We start from the raw sequence: 23781 nt of genomic DNA, 5'->3' as shown, positions 1-23781 counted from the left end.
GGGTGACCTTTGATCGAGTTGGACCATCATCATCACCCTGTCGGTATAGAACATGCCGAGCGTAACTGTAACTCCAGGAATGATGTCTGAGTGTCTCCCCTGAAACAAAACACAGTGGAGAGCTCAGATCAACATCCCTTCCTATTGAGCACATCAATGACGCTTGGCATTGGGAGGTTCAGGGCCCTTTTAACACACGCCTCATGTCTGTGACATGGGCCTTCGTCAGTCGACGATACTGGTTGTTCTACCGGTTCTCATACAACATATTTTCTTTCCCTGTCTACAAAATATCCAGCTCTCCCGGAGAGGGCTGCCAGACAAGCGAGTCTCATAACATGATAATATTCTCTGTAAATTAGTATTTAATGTACATTACAAAGAGTAAACCTGTCAAGATACGTAATCAAAGACTATGGACTCTTTTTACATCATATTCGTCAAATCGCGTGATGTACCTTCCCTAGGATAACGGAGTCAATATCAAGGGTCTAGATAGACCTCTGGAAAATTTAGCCGCTGGAAGTATAAAGAATAAAATCAGTGAAACACTTTATACTCCTTAGACTATAGTTCTTAGACTATTTATTTTTGTAACCTAAGACTTAGGAGGCTATTTTTTCTACTGCGTACTGCCCAGTATCCGTAGTCAGACTAGGCTTCTTAGCTTATTCTTTTTACAGCCAACTTTCTGAAACCAACTAAAACGTGAAAATAATTCACGTAGGACGGACTCGATTTTATAAAATTTGTTTTTCATCATTCAGATCATTGCTCGTTCTATGGATATTAAGTTCCATCATGCCATTCATCCGAGCTGGTACCCCCACTGTGGTCCAGCTCGCAAGCTAGTACATCATGTCTCTCGTCACTCAACTCCAAAAGTAAAAACACGGCAAACATAAGGCTCTGTTTGGCCTGCGTGCTGTTCGTTCCATCATATCATCATGAGTTATTGACAAAGAAAAAGAAAAAAGAAAAGAAAGACACTTTCTCTCATCGGGAGAATGTATCGAAAGGAAATTGACATATTTGATTGTCGAGTGAGTGTTGAGTCAAAACGCGTATGAGCAAACGCGATCGAGCAAATGCGGGTGTTTCCCACTTATAAGAAAAGTAAAGCAAAGCGTAAAAGTCGGAGGAGATCATGGAGATAAAGACTATCGCCAAATAGACAACTGCCGTCTAGATGCATCATGTAAACAATGGGTCGTGATCCCATCGTAAGATTCGACCAAAAAGTGTAGGTTGTGTCCGTGGACTCATAAAACTCGTCAAGCGACATAAAGTCAGGCAAATGTACAAGGGGGGAATCGGTTGTGTGGGGTTAGAGTGGTGATTCGGATCGTCGGCGTGGCTTATCTCGACGGCGGAAATCCTTAAGTCTTTCGTCAATGTAGGCCAGTCGGCTTGCTAACGAAGCGCGGGTAACCCCAGTGTTGCTTTCGCTCGACTGTTGAACCGTAGCAAAGGGCCGGCGACTAGCATCGGGATCAGGTACAGTCCCATGTGACAGGCGATTCGGGAAAGAAAAGCTAGATCCTCCAAGCGCGAAAGGGGAGCCTAGTCGAGGGGGCATCTCCGTAATTGGGGGTGCCAGTGTCTGCTGTTCAGCAGGCGGGTGTTGTGAAGCTTCGAATAGCTGCTGAAGGTTCTTGCGTGGGACAACGACGTCAGTGTTGATCTCAGGTTCAGTGTGAGGCGTAAATTGATCCTGAGTGGCTGACAGATCGACAAGCGAGGCCGGGTCAACCCACAGGTCGGAACCGAGACTGGGTCGCTTAATTTTCCGGGTCTCCAAATGGTTGGGTCGACGTTTGTGGGTTGATCGGCTTCGTGTAAGTCGAACCGGTGACATTAAGCCACGGCGCGGGCCGCCAGTGTGAGTTTGTCTCTGTAGCTTTGAATCCACAACAAAACTTGAGGGTAGTGAGCTTGATGAGCTAGGCCCATAGCTTCGAGCTCCAAAAGGAGACGCCAATTGTGGGCGAGCCAATTCTGGCAGCTCTAGAGTCTCATTGTTTGGTGGCGGCAACGAGAGTTCATCGGTTCGAGGTTCAGGTTCTGAGTTGGTCAATTGGGCTAGAGGACCATGCAATTGCATGGAGTCGGATGTGCTAACTGCCAACGAGATGGCCATGTCTTGCCCGGAGAAAATCGATGGCGAGCGCGCCGGTACAGTACGACGGTTCCGATAGCGAACAGCAGATTTCTTAAATGGAGCAGGGCTGGGTGCTTTGTACTGTGAGCCTCGCATCTTAGACCTGGCATCCATCTTGCAAAGTTCTCGAAGTTGGGCTCGGGTGGCTGCGCAGGTGTGCGGCCACTGGACATACGGGCCGGCAGCTCCTTGTGTGGGAGTGATGCTGCCACTTCCAATGTCAACTTTTCCCTGAGCCTTGGATCCTTTCCAGCTCCTTCTTGACTCGCGAGCAACGCGCAAGCAGACCCCGTGAGGAGGAATACCACTCTTACCAATACGGAAAGGGGTGACTTTTGGGTCTTGCAGATACATCATATATGTAGACCATAAGTGCTGATTCATAGGCTTTGTCCAGGGTGCTCTTCGTATTGTTTCTCTTGGGACCTCCTTGTTGGCTGGCTTCAAGGTTTTACTTTTGTCGTCGGCAGTTGATCCTTCATCTAGGATATCTGCCTTCTCGTTTTCCGGACTGGGATACTGGCTCAAATCTTCTGAGCTGATAGAAAAGTAGCTTAATAAGGAAGCGCTTGTGTGGGTCGAATGAGCAGTTGATGGCCGGCTGGACTCATAATCGGGACTAGAGTCGATGCTACTAAGAGTAGAGTCAATGGACCAGTTTGGGTACTGCTTTGGGGACAGAGCCGGCAAAGCATCAGGAGCAGGGGTTTTGGGAGGCGAAAACATGCGATCGGGGGCATCGTGTGGTGTAAAGGGCATCCCCGTCAAGTCGTTAAAATGCGAAATAGGGTAAAGTGTTTCTGTCATCTCTTCATCGAGCACGCGAGGCTCCTCGATGCTGGGAATTGGGATGTCTGCGGCAGCGACTGACGCAAGAAACTGCTCAGTTGGCGCATTAAGGTTGGATGCGTTTCTCCTCTTGATTCGAAAGCGGGGGCGGGGTGGCGATGGTGGGAGAGTTTCGCTATTCAGATTAGGCTCTGGTGTTCTGGGAATATCTTCGCGACGTGCGCTTCTCGACCAAGGGGCCGCTAGCGATTGAATGTGCGACATGGCGAATCAAAACAAATGTGAATGCGCTTTCAAGTCGCGTCAAGTCCGACGTTCTAGTATAAATACTCGGTGGAGATAAATAAATAAAAACTCGAAAACCGAGAGCGAGTCGAGCGCAAATTGAGTCGACACAGATGTTTCGGAATGCGACAGTAGTGTCTTAGATCTGGTCAGGACGTAATATGAAAGTTGAGCGATGTTAAGTGGATAATATTCGGTGTGGGTTATGGGCGACTTCGATCGGTAAATTTGACTGTCGCGGAGTTCAGGGTCAGGTCGAATGCGCAAGCGCGACGGTGTGCGATTTGATTGTTTGTTTTGTGCGCCTGGTGATGCTATCGCGGGAATTGTGCGCAGTCACAAGGAAATTCGGCAAAGACTCGAGCGCGTGCTGAGCTCGGTATGTAGAATGCAGTTAAGTGATTAAGAAAAATGACTATCGGTTGAGAGTCGTCGTCAAAATTGTTTCCGTCATCTGCGAAGTATCGGCCGTTTTGTTGTTATCACCACCGCGGGATTTGTGGACTTTCGATCGCAAACCAATAACAGCGGGCAAGGTCTCGTTCGACGCGCTCTCACAATTGATAATATTCGAATACGCGTAGTGAGCAGGCTGAGCTTGCGCGACCGATAGACGGCGCAAAGCACAAGAATCACAAGAAGGCGGAGAGTGGATTGGGCGCAAACGAGCGACTGGAATGGGTGAAGGTGAAGGTGAGGAGGAGGAGGGAGAAGCGACCAAGTAAACGTGGGTGTGGTGGGCGGGAGTGTGCGCTATGTATGAACGGGCAAGCCAAGTTGCTCAACCGGGAGGTGAGTGGGGAGCAGGGCAGCTGGGAATGGACGGGCGGCTCGCTAGGTCCAGTACGTCTCTTCCGTTTGGTGTCTAGTCTCAGCCAGAGCAGAGAAATGTGAGAAGGACACTGGTCAAGACCACAGATGTGGGTCGACAGCGAACAGCGGGTGGCGCGAACGCTGCAGTCGAGGTAGGTACAGTACCTGGCAGTCAAGCTGTACAGATGCTTGTTGGTTGGATGCCGGCTGGCTTCGAGGTTGCTGTGTTTCTTCAACTCTGCCTCAGCAAGGTCGAAGCAGGGAACAAAGTTGCGGGACTCGTACCAGAGTCGGCCACGATCTAATGCAATGCTATCCAACACGCTGTGTTGTATTTTGATCGTGTCTTGACCTCTACGGCTCTCGCAGCTTCGCAAGGTCCACTAGGTAAATCCCTTGACGATGGTGAGCACTTTAGCAGCGTAGTAAGCCCCAACAAGCGACGTGCTAGTGCGAAGCCCTTGTCTAAATCAACCCCGGCAGCCTCTGTGACAAGGAATAGGTCAAGCAGCGGTCAGTGGGCGACGAGGGCACGTTGTGCGATAATGAGCAGGGACCCTGGCCAAAGAAACAACTGTGATAGGCCTCTAGAAAGGAATTGATGATCCTAAGGTGATCGAGACCATGTGATGGAATGGCACAAGAGAACAACCGACTGAGACCCTGCGTACCTCACTATTGTAAGTACGTGGGCAGGAAAAAAACGTGCTGTGCACAGTATTGTATGTTGTGGTGCTCGTTTGCTTGGAGGGATCTTCCCCGTTAATTGTCGCAGGTTTTTTGTGAATGACAAGCAGTGGCTAGGTGCGTTTGGTATTCAAGTATATTTCCTTTGCTCTGGGTCAGGGCGGTCAGCTCCAGGCGGCCAGCCTTTGGTCCAGTACTCTGTATTGACTGAGACTTGCTCGGGACCTCGCATAGAGATGCGGCGTATGGCTAGCCTCTTGGGTGTGATGGGAGAGGTTGCAGATAGGTAGACAAACGTGAATAATAGCCGAGTATCCGTCACACATGGAACAATCAGAGGCAATGAAATTTTGTCTCGTTTGAAAGAATTGAAATTGAAATTGGATTCTTCCAAGGACAGAGTATGGTATTGATTGATGACGAGTATGGAATCGACGTTTGTCAAAACGCGCTCCAAGTCATGTTTGTTTGTTATGATATTAAAAAAAAAACCGAGCCTTTTGGTGAGACACAAATAACTCAGGCTTTCCAAGATCCCCGTTGGCTGAAAGCTGAAGTTGGGCACCACTTATTGCGGCCAGCGTGTGCGTCTGCAAAGAGACAGTCGACGATGAATGCTTGGATGGGAGCGAAAGACGAGGGGGTGTATGCGTCGAGAGCTAAAAGATAGCAGCATGATGTGACGCTCCAACGAGGAGACAGCTCGCACAAGATTCAAAGCCAGCACGTTTCGACCCCTGTCAAGCCCCGGGTCGAAGCTGCAGGCCGGCGGCAAGAATGAGAGACAGTGTAGAGTAGAGAACCTAGAGCAATAGTAGCATAGTGTAGCGCAAGGGAGATATCTGGCATAGCACAGCCGGACGCCTGCCCGCACTCGCATGCATTTTGTTGATCCTGGAATGGGGGTTGGCTTTGGTTTGTTGTTTGTTTGAATACTCTGTATGTAGAAAATAGTCAATAAAGCAAGTTGGAGTGACACGAGTGAGTGAGGGGCAACAATGATTGGAGAACTGGGTCAACATGGCCATGACGCTACTGTACAGAGCACGCTATCGCTAGAGGGCATGTGCATGTAAACAACTCAAAACATCCATGGATGGAAATAAACCCACAACCCCATTGTGACTTGGGGTCTCTAAGTTCCACGTTAAAAAGGTGTAGACTGGCCTCACCTTCATTCAGCTGTGTAGCTCCTTCCCGGAACCGTGTTCTGGGCCTCTCGGTGAAAACCAAACCAGACCTTGGAAAGAGGCTAAGCTAAGTACCTCCTACCTAAAACTAACATTTAAAAAATAAATAAAAAACAAGGAAGGTGGCTGGTAGACAGACGCGAAAAACAAATCGCGTTCAACGCGTCATGATGCCTGAACCAATCAAAAATGATCTCTTTTTGTCAGTTATGGAAAGGTTCCATTTGCTGGAATCATACCATTCAATCTATCTCAGTGTCCTGTACTACTTTCCCAGAGAATCAAGACGAGAACACGCATGATGTACCGTGACTATGTAGGTATCCTGTCCCGTAATTGGTTTAATATGCAGCAGGTATGCATGTTGTCTGCCAAAGCATGGAAAGTTTACCCAGTTTAATAGGAATGGATATGGATACACTGCATTGTGTGTCCAAGCTCTAGGGTGGCTGCTCTTCTATTCCTCGCCTCACAAGACTAGACCAACAAAGATGTTTTGAATCAAAAATCAGAGTGTGTTGAAGATTCGGCCTAGAAAGTGGATGGAACACTGTGTTTTTGCCAACTGCCTATGTGCTGATTTCATCGCTCCTAGCCTACTGTAGTGGTATAGCCAAGCTTTGATACTGTATGACCGCATCGCTCCAAGAAGATAAGCCTGGATTGGAATGGCTTGAACTGCCAATATTCCATGGACAACCTAACTGATGCTGATGTCATTTCAGGTCGGACTTATGAAACACAACACACTCAAGAGAAGTGAGTGCCGATAAACTACCTACCTTATAGTAGCCATACCAAGAAACTAGACATGACGTGCCACAAAGCCGACTTGGGTGTGCCATGCATTGCATGAAGATGCCTGCTCGCTTCCAGTGTAAGTAGGAACCTAGGGACGACAACGGCTCTGTACAGAACACTAGTACTATTGAGGTTATATTGACTAGGTAGGTAATTCTATCTCATCCTATTGTTTGCTGTCGATGTTGTGGTTTCTTTTGTTGTCTTTTTCCCTTCATATTTTACAAAGCTCAGAACATCAATAGATAAGCTCCAGCAAGTAGTTCTACTAAGCGGTTCACTGGATCTGACCAAAAAATATGCAGAAGAAAATTCATCATCTACTCTTTACTAGGTAGGTACCTCTCACCACTGAGTTCTTATCTGTATCTCAACGACGTAGATCATATGGGCTCGTCAAGTATGACAGTATCATGAGAGTATAGCATGAATTTCGTCACTGGAATATAAATGAAAAGTAGGTACCTCCAATGTAAGTCATTATCAACAAGATGCCTCAGGTTATTCTATCAAACCCAGATGTTATACCGTCAGGTGTATCAGTATTGTAGCACGTCGTTAGAATTCATGGGAGGACAAGATGTCATCTGGAAGGGAAGTAATATATTCAGCCGTGTTACTGAGCCACAGACAAATGAAATAACTGTACACTTGAGCTTCTACGGTTACTGCTATGAGTATTCCTAGACGGGTGATACTCTCCTGAGCCAAGAATAGTAATGGCTCCGGGTAATACGGCGCCATCACGGGGAGTGGAGACGGGATCCGACAATACTAAACCCCGCAGTCATGAGCTCCATCGGATGGATACCCGCCAAGCTTCTTCTGCCAGCCCAACCAAACTCACCTTAGTAAGTCAACTCAGACCTATTGGATTCATTCCCAACAGTAGAGAATACCATACGATTACTTACACAGCACACGCATGCTGCATCATTTACGCTGCAGGCCCCTCATATACTATAGACGTGCTTCATCTGTCCCAAAGCATCAAACTACCTCACTGCAAAGACCGGCCATGGCCTCAAATGCGCCCGACATTATCACTCTCGACAATCTGTCGCAGACTCTTACGCCATGGAACCCTCAGGGTGAAAGTCAACTATATGCAATAGTTGATATGGGAAGGTATATACAGATCTTCACACAAAAACCGAAATGCTGCTCTTCATTGTCTAATTGTTCTCCAGCAATGGCATTCGATTCTCAATCACATCTTTGGCGCCCCCATTTACACGTCTTCTTCGCCCAATCTACTCAACTCGAGCTGCCATCTCACTGTTTGATGCACTCAAGACCACTTCAAGAGGTCTGGTGTTTCTTCCCGAAACTATCGCTGCTGTCTCTGAGACCCTGGAGCGTTTCCATCAGCTTGCCGTGCGGCATGGAGTACCCGCAAGGCACATTACCATCCTCGCCACAGAGGCCATGCGTCGTGCTGACAATGCGGCCGAAATGCTCGATGCCATCGCTTCTGTAACTGATGGTCTCAAAGTGAGCATCCTAGAGCCCGCCGTAGAAACCCTTTTTGGTGCTGTCATGGGCTCACGAAGCGGTCTCGTTGGCGTTCAAGGTGGCGCCCTGTTCTTGGATCTCGGGGGCGGCAGCGTGCAGATGACGTGGGTTGATACCAGCAAGCCCAACTACGAGATCGACGCCGCCCGGGCTGGTGTGAGTCTGCCGTTTGGAGCTGCGAGATTGATCCGCGTGCTGCACGAGCAACCAGCCGATGTCCAGGCCTCCGAGATCTCCAAACTCCAGGTCGGTATGCAGCAGGCATACTCAAATCTATGCTCCCGGTTCCCTGCGCTCGAAGCCATCAAAGCCTCTCATGGCAATGGCTCACGTGTGAATGTTTACATGTGTGGCGGTGGCTTTCGCGGTTATGGCAGCATGCTTATGCACCAAGATCCAGTGAGCCCCTATCCAATTCCCTTTACTAATGGTTATACGGCCCCAGGGACCCTGTTCTCTCAAGTGAGACACATGCGTCGCATCAATGAAGAACATGACGATCGGATATTCGGACTTTCAAAGCGCCGCCGTCAGCAGTTTCCTGCAATTGCTACTGTCATTGAGGCTTTACTTATTACGGTGCCGAATATTGGAAACGTCACATTCTGCGGTGGCTCGAATCGACAGGGTGCTCTTATGATGAAGCTTCCTGTCGAAATACGAGAGTCCAACCCCCTCAGTGTTCTCGCCAGTGTAACAACGGAAGAGAAGCCTGTATTCGACACTGTATTGAAGACGCTGAGAGACGCAATCCCTCAAGGCGCAGACTTATCTGCTGTGCCAAATGTTCTGATCCCTGGCTTGGATGTTCTTTTTGCACGAGATATTTGGACCCGCCAGGGGCATGACGCGGATATTAACTCGTCATTTGCACTGCATCATGCAGTCACCCGAGACGCTGAAGCTCCTGGCCTCTCACACACTGGAAGGGCCCTTCTGGCGCTTTCAACCTCGGCCAGATGGGGTGGTCATCTGAACGGCCTAGATTCGCAGCTTCACCAGAGCCTCTCTGCACTTCTCGCCAGCCAGCATGACGACGCCCCTTTCTGGGCTTCATACGTTGGTGCTGTAGCCGGGCTTTTGGCAATGGTCCTACCCATCGCCCCAAAGACTGCAGATGAGGTCAAGAATGCCGTTAGGTAAGTGTCCACCTGCTCTTGTCCTACCAAGATCCTGTTACCTAACAGTCACACAGCATACGAGCACATCTCAAGAAAGCAGATGACAAGAAAGATAAAATCGTATTAACGATCGGAGTCGCCTCCGCCAACATAGCGGGTGTCAGTCTAGAAGACCTCGCTGATAGAGTGGAGAAAACAGCTAAAAAGAACGGGGGGAAGAAGCCAAGATTCAAGATCACTGCCCAAGTGAGCCTGCTGCCATGATGCGCTCCCAGATACATCCATGCTTTTGCTTTGATCCAGATCCGGCATTCCTATTACAGCGAACGTCGTTGTATTCGTTATCATCATAAAAAGAACAGACTATTTAAACCCTTTTTTTTGTTTTTGTTTTGTTGCTTTTCCATATTTGTTTTTACTGGTTTCTCATTTTTTGCTGTGCAAATCACTTTTCTGTAATGACTGGACGTGATGGTTGCGATGACTTGGCAACATCACGCGCCCTTGCTCTTGGTGCTACTTCGAGGGCGTCTCTTTGTCGAAATCTTCTTCATTTCGTGGTTGACCACGAAGGTGCATAGTCGCTCATCGACCTTGTGCGACGATCGTTGAACTCTCTCATCTGGCAGTAAGTCAGCAGTGTATCCAGCGTGAACGGGGCAGCGTATACTCACAGAATTCCCTCTTAGCATCCATCATATCCTGGGAGACCTGGCGGAGCTTGGAGCTGTGTCGTGCATGAGAAGGGTAGTCCTTGAGCCAATCCATAGACATTTCCATTCTCTTGGGAGTCTTGAACTGGCAATGGTAAAACATAGCGATCAAAGGGAAGAAGTTGTTGTATAGGTTCTCAAAGGCGCCAACTGACAATCGTTAGTAACCAAGGCTGGAACTCTGTTTCGGAATGCCTTACCGGTATGTTGATCTTGCTGAGCACTAGGGTTTCGAAGGAAATACCCATCGTGAGCAATGATCAAGTCTCTGTACATCAGCATGAGCTGCCACAAGCTTGCCCATACTGCCATCTTCTCTTGAGCTTTGAGCGAATCTTGTTGAGCCAAAACATCCTCAAGTAGCTTGAGGATGTCATGCTCGTGGGACACAAGTGCGTTCCATGCAATGCGTCTCAACTCAGCCTGGACAGTAAATGGAACCTGAGAGATCTTATTGGATGAGCTGCAGCAGGTGAAGCGTGGAGCTTTCCAGATCCTGAAGAAGCAGTTCATAGTGTGAACTTTGGAAACGAGGTTGTGCTACCCGCATGTTAGTCATAATGTAGACTGTAAGGGCGAACAAGGATGGGCTGCAAGTGTTACCTTTGGAAGTCCCTGGCCCTCTTCGTAATATGAGAGCAAAAAGTTTTGCACTACATGCTCGAATCTGGAGCTACGTTCGCGCCTGATTTGGGCCTCGACCCAACGCTGGAGCTCGACATAGCTGGGGAATCTCTCGCGTTCGAAAGCAGCGTTCCTTGGGCTCTCATCGACACCGTATTTGGAATGATATGCTTGGACAGATGCACGAAGGTAAGGAGACCCTGCATCACGAGCAAAGTAGATGAGGATGTCTTTGGGCTTGGCGGTAGGAAAACGAGGCTCGTTGTCGACCACACGCCTCTCCTCGGCAGGGTCGGGGGACCAAACATCTGGAAGCGATATGTCTCAGTGTACATGTCTCACATGGGATATTGGGGAACCGGGGGGGGGTTGTTCGACATACCGGCTATGTGACGAATCACAGGCGGAGCAACCGCAGGGGTCCTACGGGTACAGACAAGGTGTGCGTGGTCTGGGAACGCCTTACGGCAAAAGGGACAGACGCCACAGTCTTGACACTGGGGATTGGCTCAGTTTATGCTTCAGAGGGACAACAACCTTGTATAGGCATTGGATGGTTATCTTACGCGAGTCTTTGAGATACGGCAGGGAAGGCATGCTCCACTCTTGCGAACGTCGGCTGTCTGGTCAGGATCAGAGAGGTGCCTGGACCTCTTCTCCACAGATCGCTGACGCTTGACACCAGAGGTCGATGAAGGAGGGGAGTATGTCTTGCTGCTGTGGCTGGAGCGACGAGAGGATGACTCGTGGACGTGAACCTGAGGCGGATATCCATATCCCCTTGGGGCATGCTTGCTGGGGACGGCTTGAGGGTAGGTCCATTTATCATCCTGGGCCCGAACCTCTCGAAGACTGTGTCGAGGACGCCGACGAACATCGTCTACGCCGTCAAGAGAGACGGAGCCTGAGGGAGATGAGGGAGACGAGGGAGAGGTACTACCACCTCTGACGAGTCCTGGTGGGGTCTGACCCATGGACTCGGATGTGGTGATCCCATCGTCCAGGTTCAGGCCAGGGGTCATATTTGAGTACCTGGCCTCGTCTCTCCCAATAGAGAGGTGATCAAAGAAGTGTGGGAAGTCAACGACGAACGGGGAAGAGCCCCGGTGGGTTGAATGAAGGGGACTAGAAGCTGCTAAGTGCTCCTGGGTTTGAGTGGAATCAGAGTAGAGCTTGTTGTAGTCAAAATATGTATCGAACTCCTCGTACTCCAGCCCCTCGAGGGTGGAAACACGCGTGCTTTCTTGACCTATCTGGGACAAGTCCCTGGACCAAAAAGCAGCAGAAACACCTCCTTTATCCATCTTGAGAACTGCAATGTAATGTAATGTAATGTACTGTATTCGGTGTAAGTCACGAGGAGGTATCTTGGTGGAACCTTGATCTCATGCGCTGGGCGAATTGAAGCACGCAGCAAATACTTGTCAGAAGACGATAAGGTGAAAAGTTCCAATGTGCCTGATGCTTGCGTGCAAGATTCGAGCGATTCAGAGACACGTCCTGGCACCAGAGAGTTATAATTCGGCCTCAAAGGAGGCTCATGGTGGACTTGCTCACTTACACCATCACTCCTCATGAACAAATCGGTGAGAACCAGGGTATTGATTGGTTGCATGCCATCAAATTCCCCTCTTTTTGCAAGCCATTGACCAATGAATGACCCTGGTCTCACCGAAAAACGACCTCTTGAATTGAGTCTGGGTCAACGCTACGAGTTGCTAGCAGGCCCAGATCACGGGTATAGTGTCTACCAATATGTTTGTGGGAGGAGAGAGGCGAAAACTTTATCGATAGGAAGTTGGGAGTCAGAGAGGAGCTAGTATTGTTGGGCCAATTCGTTGTTGAGCTACCAAAACCTACGTGATGCTTTCTTTGGTGTTTGTGCACGTCCAAGTGAAAAGGTACGATATGTTAAAGTTGAGGCTCCCGATTAGCTTCTTTTTGCAGTTTAGATATATGGAGTAGTCAATGAGAGTTTCGACTGTCACTCCAGTATACAATTTCTTGCTATCCTATGGTAGGTGACTCTGCGAGGTTGTCTTGTAGAAACTTAGATTTCGTCCATCAGAACACAGGCATCAATCAATTGTGCAACTCGTCCTGATATTCGAAACTATCGCAAGAGTGGCCATGATAAAGAAACTTGATTCCTCTTAGCCTTTCCTTTTTGAGTGTCAGCACCTAATTTGTCAATGTTCTAACTTGGAGTGTGCTTAGTTTGTCCGGATTCGAAGTGGGACGTGCGGGCGTATTGACAGGGGTACAATGTAAGGGCAATATCTCACGTACTCGTTCGTCATTGTCAGCCTAAGAGTGGTGATAGAGGCACACAAGGGAATAGCATCGAGAAACGTATTCAGGAATAAACAACCCTCAGGTCTTATAGTTCATCCGGTACTAGAGGTTTCAATGGTTTTATGTCTTTTACAGTTGTCAAATCTAAGCCTGACCAGCGTCTAGAATACGACTGATAATATATATTTACTTAAATTTAACTTTTAATTCTGTTCGATTTTAAAAGCCGTCGTCGCTGTGAGAGGCTTGTTGTTCACTAAAATTAAATTTAAGCACTCGGTGTCCGGCTCCGATGGTGGGGCCGAGAAACAACTCCGGCCGTTGTCAAATTTAAACGTCGACGCCGACTCGCTTAAATGTTGAAACAGAAGGAATGACCCGCCACGCCTTCCTTCTTGAGCAACGACTGGCGAATCAGAGACAGGAAAGTCATGTGCTCCTGCTTTGATGCGAGACATGCAGCAGAGCAGAACACGTGAAAGTTACCTAGTGAGAGGTTGCCTCCTTCCCATTCTTACCTATCTTAGTAGGTGCTTCTTACAAACTTATTAGGAATATCGATTTGGATATATAATTAAACTTGCGAATAAACCTGAGTATGTAATAACATAAACATTATTCCTTCTGTTTTAAATGTAAATAACCCACGAGTTTAGTCTAAGCTTATATGCATTCTCGAATAAACAAATACTGGATTACAAGTGACATCGTCCGCATTATGATCAAAGCCATGTTGCAAAAAAGTCTTTAGAATGGGACCATATTGTGGGATGTCTCAACCATGACGCCAATTTCCATTTTGTTGCAGACAATCAATGGGGACAGAGTTGGCCATATTCGCCAATCACATTTGTAAAGGTAAGGGCGGGGTCTAAGGTAGCATAGAACGATGAGACTATAATCTAAATAACGTAAAGTGTGCTTTATGATTGGAATGGATGCATGTTGGGGGGTCAGTGGTTAGGAAAACTCTGCATTAAATTGACCAAACAGTGCCATAATTTACTCCCATAATATGATTGCCCAGTAAATATCAAAAGAACCGTTTCAGGCGGTCCACATCATGCAGGAGTCGCTTTACTATCTGGTGGCTGTTAATGCCCCAATATTCATTGGCACTATCATGCAGGTGGCAGACCCAGATTACCAGCTGCTACAGAGATAATAGATTCTGGGCGCCGTGCTGCTACTGCCTAGAGCAATTATTTGTTTATTCTACGTCGGAATTATTTTTCTTTTCTTCTTTTCTTCTCTTTCTCGTCTTCTCTTGCCATCGCCACTTGTACCTCCGATTGAAATCAAGATGGAATAAGCCATCTTATGGGATTTACCATTACCTATATCATATGCTAACTTGCACCCTTTTAGTGAGAATACTGATTCCAGACCTTGGACTAAGATGTTTCATGGGTACCTGTGTGTTGGTGAGACGCCAATTGGTGCACCAAGTGTGAAAGAATGCAACAGAGGTGTTCCTACCAGTGGCCAATTGGACAGGCTTGAGACGGAAGAGGAGCTGAGTATTATGACATACTAGTTCCTTCTTCAGGCAACACTTACTCGTATCTCTATAGAAACCCAAGAGACATGAGATGGCCTCCGAGTAGCCAAGTATCGTCACAAGCAACGATGGGTCCCTGTGCAGTGGCGCTGTGGAATACCTGAGCCAAAAACCTGAGAAGTTCGAGCGCTTGAACCAACTGTTAGCACGCATCCAATAAGGCGAACAGCTCGACAAAGAAGACTTCCCCCTCTTCGAAGGCTGGGTTAGAGAACTGTTCAGAGAATACTTGTTGCAGTTAGCGGTTTCGTTGTGTCTACCACAATCGCAGCTACCAACTACCTGTTTCGCTCCCACTCTGACGTCGAACTGGTTCTAGTAGATGAAGCTTCGATCATGAGAGAACTGACGACTCTCATTCCTATTGGTCTATTCACTCTCAAGGTCTGGGTCATCACTGGGGACATTAACCAACGAGGCCCATTTATTACACTTGAGCACGATCTTGGCTGCGACAAAGTATCATCGAACCCCTTTGCCCAGCAGTTGACCACGTCTCTTCTTTTCAATGCGGTCAACTCAGCTTCCACAGAATCTTACCCCAGATTCAACCAGCGAGCACAAGGTGACTCTTGCTCTGTCGCCAACTTTCTTAGCTACCATACGCTAATTACAGTCAAGCTCCGCGATGATACCGCGATCGCTCCTGCAGTTCACCGCGTATTTGAACACGTTAAAAGAAAGCAACATATGCCCTGATGTTATACAAAACATCGGTTCCTTTCTTGTGGAGTTCTCGGGTTGTTGAATTGAAGTTGAAAATAGCCCAAGGAAGAAGTTGTATCGCAAGTTGTTTACCTATCTACGATCAAGTTGCCAAGGTACTGTCTTCTGACTTTGTCGGTGTCGGATGAAGCGCTGGAAAACCAGTGACCATGCTTGTCGTATGCTACTAATGTCCCAAGTTAAACAAACCTCCTGCTATATCGACGATCTTGTGTTACGCAACGATCACCCATACACAGAGATCCCGTGTCAGCATCAAAACGATAGATTCTGCACAAGGAGACGAGGCCGACATCGTTTATGTCGACACTGTCAATGAATCCAGTCTTGGCTATGACGGTGAGAGCCACAGAACCACAATCGCGAGGACTCGTACGTCGATGTTTACGGTATTCGCTCCCAACTGGGGCACCTTCGTGGGCTGGGAAGTGAAGGAAAAGTGCGCTTATTGTCGAGGCGACCATTTCGCTCCCGACTGCATCAACCAGTCAAAGGAATGATCTTGCCACGAGTGTAACATTGCTGGCCACTCAGCCGTGGAGTGGTACTCGAGTGTTCGACTCGCGATGACCGGAAGGGCGAAGTATGCTGGATGTTACGAGCCTCAGCGTACCTCAGGGTTGCAGGAAACTCGAACCTAAAGTTAGGAGATATAAAATAACTAGCCTAAAATACGAAATGATTTAGCCAACTTTTAGACTATTTTTTATGTCTTTTTATAGTTATGCTCTACCGTTTTCTGTATACATTGGAACTACCGTCATTCAATACGATTTGGCTAGCAATTGACCACATTGAACAGACATATTTTCTAAGGCATGTTAGCAGTAGAAATAGACCTTATATCCCTAGTGTCTTGAATTATGGACTCATGTTGATTTCGCGACTCGTTGGTGAGCAATATTGGATGTATCGGCTCTACCCCTGGAACGAGTTTTGGCAGCGCTGTTGCAGTTAAGTACATGCCCACGACTCATGTGAGGAGCCTAAGCAGTCCGACGATCTAGCCTCTGAGGGTTCAAAGCGTATCTGGGGAAAGAGATAGTCCGGGTGACGGGAGTTTCTGGGACAGCTAGCTTGGGGGAACCATCTGGGGACGCGGGTCTCCTAACTCCCGAAGACTGCCGGTGCAACTCTTCCTTAGATCCAATCTTATTGGCCGTTCCAGTGATGTATTGAGCGCAATGGACTCATTGATTACCGCTGGGCCGGGCTTGGCTACTGTCCACAACGTGGGTGTCGGGCACTGGCAGATGGGAGCTGATGCCACGCGGTGGACTGGGTTCTCTATTCCCAATGCTGATGTTCATTGCGGCAACACAAAGTCTGGGGTCACGATAGATCTGCAGCACGTGCAGTAAGTAGACGTCGTCTGACACATCTAACCACACACCCAAAGCTCACAAGAACGGAGCCGTGTCCGCCCCAGATTGAATCGGTCCCTAGTCGGGGATGAGGAGAAACACTTGCGGCCCCGGATGTGGGGTAACCGCATACGCACTGAGAGGCCTGAACAGCCGTAGCAGTGATCATTAATCTAGCGGGGTAAAGAAGCAAAAACTGGGGTAGCGGACCCGTAGTATAACTCCAGATGCCGCAATGTTGAAGGGTGCGGATGAATGAGCTTGGGTGATGTCCTGTTGGGAATCGGGGTTTGCAACAGAACAATGTCTGAGGATCTCCAATCTCAACAATTGCGGCTCAAGGGTCTTGCGTGGAGTGCGTTACCTGTCATGTTGCATTATCTGGATTGCGGTTGGGACGAGTACGTAGCGAGATGAGGCTGAGTTGTAAGTTGAAGTTGCCCACTCTCGAATGGGACTCTTGGACATGTGGAGATTGTTTTGTGAACGGGCTAATAAACATGCCGATTCGATTTTCAAGCGTATTTACTGTCTTTCTCGTGCTTTGTGAGTCTATTGATGGTCATCTAGGTTCGGGTACCTTGATCTTGAGGTTAGACTATTTAGCCCCATGATGGCTATACCTGAGCTATGACTTTTGCTTGGGCACTAGGCTTAGGTAGCCTATTTGGAATGGCAGATCATTTTTAGAATCGACAAGAGCATACTATGTATGGGGTCATGTATCAACGCATTGATAGTAAAAGAATGAGATGAGGTCTAGTTATTGATGATGTCTGTTGTTGGACACTGACACTAGCACCAAAATGAGGCGCATCATGCCATAACGACAGAGATTATTGGTCAGGCGGAATATCGAATGCGACTCGGTCAAGTGCAAGTGCTTGAGCTTTGATGTCGGTTGAGAGTCTAGAGGGTCGAGAGTCTGGGGGATGTTCAGAGATTGAAGTCGCTACGGAAGCGGGGTGTGAGTGTGAGTGGGGCCGTCTCCGCCTTTGCCGGCGAGACGGGGACGGAGACGCAGCGGAGCCGCAATTGCCTTTTGTCTCTCCCCTCTCAGGTAAGGTCTCGAAATAAAAAAGACAGGGCAGGCAAGGTAAGGTAAGGCAAGGCAAGGCAAGGCAAGTCTGCGGGTCCGCGAAGTCAAAGCCAAAACTAAAGACAACACGAGGCTTTACTCTTTTTTGACTTTCAACGTTTGTTCGGTCATAGGGAACGTCACTGGAAGCGGGGAAACTAGACAGAATTAGGATCATGAGCAGAGAATACACTCACTCCAGACTAGGGTGAACGGCTCTTCCCCAGGAACTTGGAGAGCCGCTCACTTTGTCTGAATGTCAAGCAAATTGAAAGGACAATAGGTATGTTGGGCGCCCCCTTCAGCAGGGTCATTCATTGCATGCGGGGTTAAAGACGCTGCAGTTCGATGAGATGAGATGAGATGTTCGCTATCCTTTACGCCGAAGACGAAGGCCCTCTCTTTCTCTTGGTCTCACAGCAACCATCAGCTACTGCAGAAATCTCTTGTGGATGCGCTGTACCTGTAATTAAAATAATTGGTAATAGCTGTGGAGGCAAAAAGTTATGCTTGTTTATGAATTTTAATATTATGCGTGACTAAGATTTTAATTATTTTATAAAGAAATAAGATACTTAAGAATAATAAACTTTAATAATAAAATAATATTATAAAGCTATAAGGCTATACTTTTTAATAAGATTTAATAAAATTAATTCTATATTAAAAAATAAAAGCTTTATTAAAATTATAATAATATTATATATTTTTTTTTTCTTTATTTAATAAAATTATTAAAAAAAATATATAAATTATTTTACTTTAATATATAATATATTAAATTAATTTAAATTATAATTATAATATTAATTATATATTATTTTATAATTTAATTAAAAAATAATAATTTAATAATTAAAAAATATATATAGTATTTTTAATATATTTATAATTAAATTATTAAAGCTTTATATATAATTTTAATTTAATTTTAAAATCTATATATCTTTATAATAAAAAAATTAAAATATATTTCTATAGAATAATTATTATTAATTAAAAATAATATAATATTAATTATATTTAATTATAAAATTTTATAATTTTTTAACTTTTTTATTTTTTAAAAGAATTTATAATAAATTTAATAAAAAATATAATAATTTAATATAATATATTATTATATTAAAAATAAAATTAATTTTATAAAAAAATAAATTACTTTTTAAAATATAATAAATTAATATATATTATAATTTATAAAATTAAAAGTTTTTATTTAAATTATTAAAAATAAATATAAATATTCTAAGTAATAGCTTTTTAATATATTCTAGTTATAATAGCTTAAATTATAAGAAATTCTATTTAAATTAAAATTTATAAATAAAGAAATTTATATATATAATTAAGAGTTTAATATAAAATTAAAAAGCTAAAATAAAAGCTTTATTAATATTATAAATAATTAAACTTAATTATATATTTAACCTCTTATTATATTATATAATCGCTATAATCTCTTATGATTATAAGTATTAGTAGTTTTAACGAAGATAAATTTTAATATATAAGAAAGGAAAGTATAATATACCTATCTATTTGTCGGTAGATATGAAGATCTTGGCCCCACCAGTATACACCAGAACAACTCTTAAACAAACTGCATCAAGGTAGCGGCTGCCAGGAGAATGGAATCAATCTAGCCCATCAAGGTGCTGCGCCGTTTTGTCCCTCTCACACGCGGCTATGGCTTTTCTTGGGGGTGGTCAAAAGCGGTTCCGAAGCAGTGAATCAGCACCTCACCCATTCGAATCGCTTGTAATGTAATACCCCATGTTGTTGGTCTAAATCATCGAATGATTTCCCCAGACCGAGCAAGGATTCAACTGCACTGTAGATATGCAGATGGTTGAGATCCATTACCCTAGACACCATCACAACCACCAAAATGGACGAAAGGAACCTGTACTGATCGCATGTCGACAAGAAATGCGCTAGCGATGGGATTGGTCGACCTTGAACCTGAAGAAGGGTTCGGGAAAATAATGTATGGTTCGATCACGATGTGGCTGCGGTTTACTGTAGAATGTCGTTGATTTATGTAATTAGTTGAGCCCTCCATGTTCATTAGAGTTGATCAGCACCAACTGCACTGTAACAGTAACAGTAACAGGTATGTAGTCTAGACTACGGCATTATTAGCAAATAACACCGACCGTTTAGTCGTAGTTCAAGGATGAATTGTCCAAGCTTCTGCTTTGGAGACTTGATGTTCCATTGCCTCTCATGCATTACTAGTTTACAGATACAACAGTGAAGGAGCAAGTCCTTACCTAGAGTGCCTGGGATTGTCGGTTCCGGGGTTCTGCATGCATCATTGATGGCTTGATTTGTCAGAGATGGTGTGCAACCTACCAATTCAAGCTGTTTGTATTACAGCTTTGTATCTCTCTCTTTAGAAGACAGATATTCGAGTTCCACCGAAAGCTTTGACATGTTTTACTCAAGCTATGTATTTGCTGACGCATGAGTCGAGTAAAGCCTCGACACGTCTCGGAGGGGGACCCTTTAAAAAGCTCTGACAATTTCGCAATCTTCAAAACCCGCACTTTTTTTACTACATATTTACTGTTAAGCTTGACCTTTTTAGTAGGGATCCCCTCCTTAAAACTCCATCGGCATGTCTATCCATTGGCCACTAGTGGGTTTCCTTGTGGGGTAAGCTTTTCAAGGTCTGGTGACGGGCTTCGGGTCTTTGCTTTTCTATCGGCTCTTTTGATTTGTAGATTTACCAGATCTCTTATCCACTTTGGCGGGGGAAAAAGATGGTTGTGGAATCAAAGGGTAGCTACCGGGTTCTATCATCGGAATCAGAAGCTGATCCCGTAAACCAACCAGAGAGATAGGGAAAAAGAAAAAGCCAGATAACAGTGGCTGGCAGATTGTTGAACAAGTAGCAGGTTACTCTTTGCTTTTGTCGGCATGCACCATCTAATATACCGAATCTATATCCCTGCAATGCCCTGCGCTTCAATTCACTGCCGTTTGAGAACCATCTCATCATTGGGGTTGTACCGGCTTAGAGGAGAGAGACTCTTACTATTGAGCCGTTCCGAACCTATTCACTGTAGATACAGCTCCAAAAGCCGAGACAGTTACGTGACGTTTCGACTACTAACCATATCTGTTGGTGCACCACCAGCCGTACACTCTTGTTCCACCTCTGCCACTACGGCAGCCCAATAATTACAGTATGTACAGTGCTCCGCAAAGGTCCTCTCTTCGGGGGACCCATTCTTTTCTTCCGGATGCCGTCCGTCCGCTCACGCCGCTCTACTCTTGTTGCCGCCGCCGCAAATCTGTGCGAACCTCTGAGAGGTTAACCGTTCAATTGAATGGGCCACAGCCCACATGGTCCCCTAGAAAAACAAGCTATAGCTGTACGTACCTCTCTGTACCTTGCTTCGCATTGCAACTAAAAGCACCTTGAGACGTGTGAGGCGAGGCTGTTGCGGGGAAAGTTGGCGTCACCAAACACCAACACCCCCCTCTCCCCTCCACCACCTCCACCGAGGTTCACGTATCACACCCCCCCTTCATTACTGTAGTGCTTTCATTCTCCCACCCAAAACCGAAAAACCCCGCGTCATTCTCAAGAATAAATACTCTGCTTCCCGTCCTCGATATTTCCAATTCTCTCCTCCAGATCATCTCTCTCATCCACAACTCTCATCTTCTCTTTCATATAACCTTTGATACCCCAATACCCCCCCTCTCTTTATATCACACAGCATACTATACACAATGGCTCTCACCGTCGAGCTGTCCACTCCCGTTACTGGTACTTACCAGCAGCCCATTGGCCTGTAAGCTACCACCCTGAGTAACCTAAATAACAACATCTTCAAAATACTAACACATATCCTAGCTTCATCGGCGGCAAGTGGGTTGAGGGTGTCGACAAGGGAAAGTTTGAGGTTATCAACCCCTCCACCGAGGAGGTCATCACCTCCGTCTGCGAGGGTACCGAGAAGGATATCGACCTGGCTGTCACTGCTGCCCGCAAGGCTTTCGATGGCGAGTGGAAGCAAACCACTCCCCAGGCTCGAGGCAACCTCCTCCTTAAGCTTGCCGACCTCGCTGAGAAGAACCTCGACCTTCTCGCCGCTGTCGAGTCTCTCGACAACGGAAAGTCCATCACCAACGCCCGTGGCGATGTTGGTGCCGTTGTTGGCTGCCTCCGATACTATGGTGGTTGGGCCGACAAGATCGAGGGCAAGACCATTGATATTGCTCCCGAGATGTTCCACTACACCCGCTCCGAGCCTGTAAGTCATTATGCATATCGGCATACACTATCCCAATGCTAATCTCGTTCATAGATTGGTGTCTGCGGTCAGATTATCCCCTGGAACTTCCCCCTTCTCATGCTGGCATGGAAGATCGGACCTGCCCTGGCCACTGGTAACACTGTCGTCATGAAGACTGCTGAGCAGACTCCTCTCTCCGCTCTCGTCTTCACTCAGTTCATCGAGCAGGCTGGTTTCCCTGCCGGTGTCTTCAACCTTGTCTCCGGTTACGGCAAGACTGCCGGTGCCGCTCTCTCCTCTCATATGGACGTTGACAAGATCGCCTTCACTGGTTCCACCGTCATTGGCCGACAGATCATGAAGGCTGCTGCTTCCTCCAACCTCAAGAAGGTCACCCTCGAGCTTGGTGGCAAGTCCCCCAACATCGTCTTCGAGGACGCCGACATCGAGGAGGCCATTAACTGGGTCAACTTCGGTATCTACTACAACCACGGCCAGTGCTGCTGTGCCGGTACCCGTATCTTCGTCCAGGAGTCCATCTACGACAAGTTCCTCGCTGCCTTCAAGAAGCGAGCTGAGGAGAACAAGGTTGGTGACCCATTCAACGAGGAGACCTTCCAGGGTCCTCAGGTCTCTCAGCTCCAGTACGACCGCATCATGGGCTACATCAAGGCCGGCAAGGACGAGGGTGCCACCGTCGAGATCGGTGGTGAGCGTCTCGGTGACAAGGGTTACTTCATCAAGCCCACCATCTTCTCCAACGTCCGCCCCGACATGAAGATCATGCAGGAGGAGATTTTCGGCCCCGTCTGCGCTATTTCCAAGTTCAAGGACGAGGCTGAGGTCCTTGACCTCGCCCACGACACCGCTTACGGTCTCGCTGCCGCTGTCCACACCAAGAACCTCAACACCGCCCTCCGCGTTTCCAACGCTCTCAAGGCCGGCACAGTCTGGGTGAACTGCTATAACATGCTCCACCACCAGCTTCCATTCGGAGGATACAAAGAGAGTGGAATTGGACGAGAACTCGGCGAGGCAGCCCTCGCCAACTACACACAGAACAAGTCTGTTGCCATTAAGCTGTACTAAGCATAGCAAAGCGAATTGGGGACTTGGGAAGGAAATATGGGCGGCGTTGTAACTGCATGATCAATCTGTATATGATTCCACTTTAGTTTTACGTATTTGATGAAGAAATGTTAAAGAAATCGTCAAAAAACTGTCCGATATCATGATCTGTGAGGTTGGTGTTTTGGTGTTTTGGTCCAGTTACCCGATTAGGAAATCCACGCACGGGCCATCCCGCCGGGCCACGATAACGATAAGCTTATTCCCTACGCAACAGGGGAAGGAGCAATTGCCATGAATCAATTTGTCTTACTGACTGGAATTAATCTGATGCTGTCGTTCATAGATAGATCACCATGGAGTTGTGTTGTCGCATCACTTTGGCGCCAAGACCAACGGGCGACAATACCCCGATGTCCCCACTCGGCGTAATTGTCACCGAGAAGTATTCAGCACTCAAGAATAGGAAAGTCGACAAGAATGTTGAGATTAATACTGTGCTAACAAATACCGTAGACGGGAATCATCCTGCCGCTTCAACCAATCCGGTGGCCCCTTTTGTGTTGTTGTGAAGACTCGTGTTCTTCAGGCTGTGCCTTCATCCCGAGCCATGTACCATACCTAGTCGGTAGCACCTCCTAAGTCTTAGGGTACAGAAATAAACAACCTAAAAAGTATGATCTAAATATCATAAAGTGGCCCAATAATTTAGTTCATCTCCATTCCACCGACCTTTC

The 23781-nt window shown here is 46.7% G+C and overlaps 6 protein-coding genes across 6 annotated transcripts; 3 read left to right on the top strand and 3 right to left on the bottom strand.

The window, feature by feature from the left end:
- Positions 1 to 1327: 1327 nt before the first annotated feature.
- Positions 1328 to 3214, bottom strand: FPOAC1_001061 (uncharacterized protein; the record flags this gene model as incomplete). Its single annotated transcript, XM_044845667.1, has 1 exon — positions 1328 to 3214. The coding sequence occupies one exon, from the start codon at positions 3212 to 3214 to the stop codon at positions 1328 to 1330; it is 1887 nt and encodes a 628-aa protein (XP_044711583.1).
- A 4530-nt stretch (positions 3215 to 7744) lies between these two features.
- Positions 7745 to 9626, top strand: FPOAC1_001060 (uncharacterized protein; the record flags this gene model as incomplete). The annotated part of the gene is made up of 3 exons (XM_044845666.1): positions 7745 to 7854; positions 7917 to 9380; positions 9437 to 9626. 3 exons carry the CDS (start codon positions 7745 to 7747, stop codon positions 9624 to 9626), a joined length of 1764 nt encoding a protein of 587 aa, XP_044711582.1.
- Positions 9627 to 9856: 230 nt separating this feature from the next.
- Positions 9857 to 12003, bottom strand: FPOAC1_001059 (uncharacterized protein; the record flags this gene model as incomplete). The annotated part of the gene is made up of 6 exons (XM_044845665.1): positions 9857 to 9984; positions 10037 to 10225; positions 10276 to 10615; positions 10679 to 11007; positions 11082 to 11196; positions 11266 to 12003. 6 exons carry the CDS (start codon positions 12001 to 12003, stop codon positions 9857 to 9859), a joined length of 1839 nt encoding a protein of 612 aa, XP_044711581.1.
- Positions 12004 to 14891: 2888 nt separating this feature from the next.
- On the top strand, positions 14892 to 15781 carry FPOAC1_001058 (uncharacterized protein; the record flags this gene model as incomplete). The annotated part of the gene is made up of 2 exons (XM_044845664.1): positions 14892 to 15215; positions 15461 to 15781. 2 exons carry the CDS (start codon positions 14892 to 14894, stop codon positions 15779 to 15781), a joined length of 645 nt encoding a protein of 214 aa, XP_044711580.1.
- Positions 15782 to 16813: 1032 nt separating this feature from the next.
- FPOAC1_001057 (uncharacterized protein) lies at positions 16814 to 17113 on the bottom strand (the record flags this gene model as incomplete). The annotated part of the gene is made up of 2 exons (XM_044845663.1): positions 16814 to 16952; positions 17010 to 17113. 2 exons carry the CDS (start codon positions 17111 to 17113, stop codon positions 16814 to 16816), a joined length of 243 nt encoding a protein of 80 aa, XP_044711579.1.
- A 4357-nt stretch (positions 17114 to 21470) lies between these two features.
- Positions 21471 to 23065, top strand: CLAH10 (Aldehyde dehydrogenase; the record flags this gene model as incomplete). Its single annotated transcript, XM_044845662.1, has 3 exons — positions 21471 to 21532; positions 21595 to 21994; positions 22049 to 23065. 3 exons carry the CDS (start codon positions 21471 to 21473, stop codon positions 23063 to 23065), a joined length of 1479 nt encoding a protein of 492 aa, XP_044711578.1.
- Between the last annotated feature and the right edge of the window lie 716 nt (positions 23066 to 23781).

This window comes from Fusarium poae, chromosome 1, assembly GCF_019609905.1.
Source record: "Fusarium poae strain DAOMC 252244 chromosome 1, whole genome shotgun sequence".
NCBI classification, from domain to species: Eukaryota; Fungi; Ascomycota; class Sordariomycetes; order Hypocreales; family Nectriaceae; genus Fusarium; species Fusarium poae.
The sequence above is the reverse complement of the archived record's forward strand: the minus strand, read 5'-3'. Positions and strand labels throughout refer to the sequence as shown.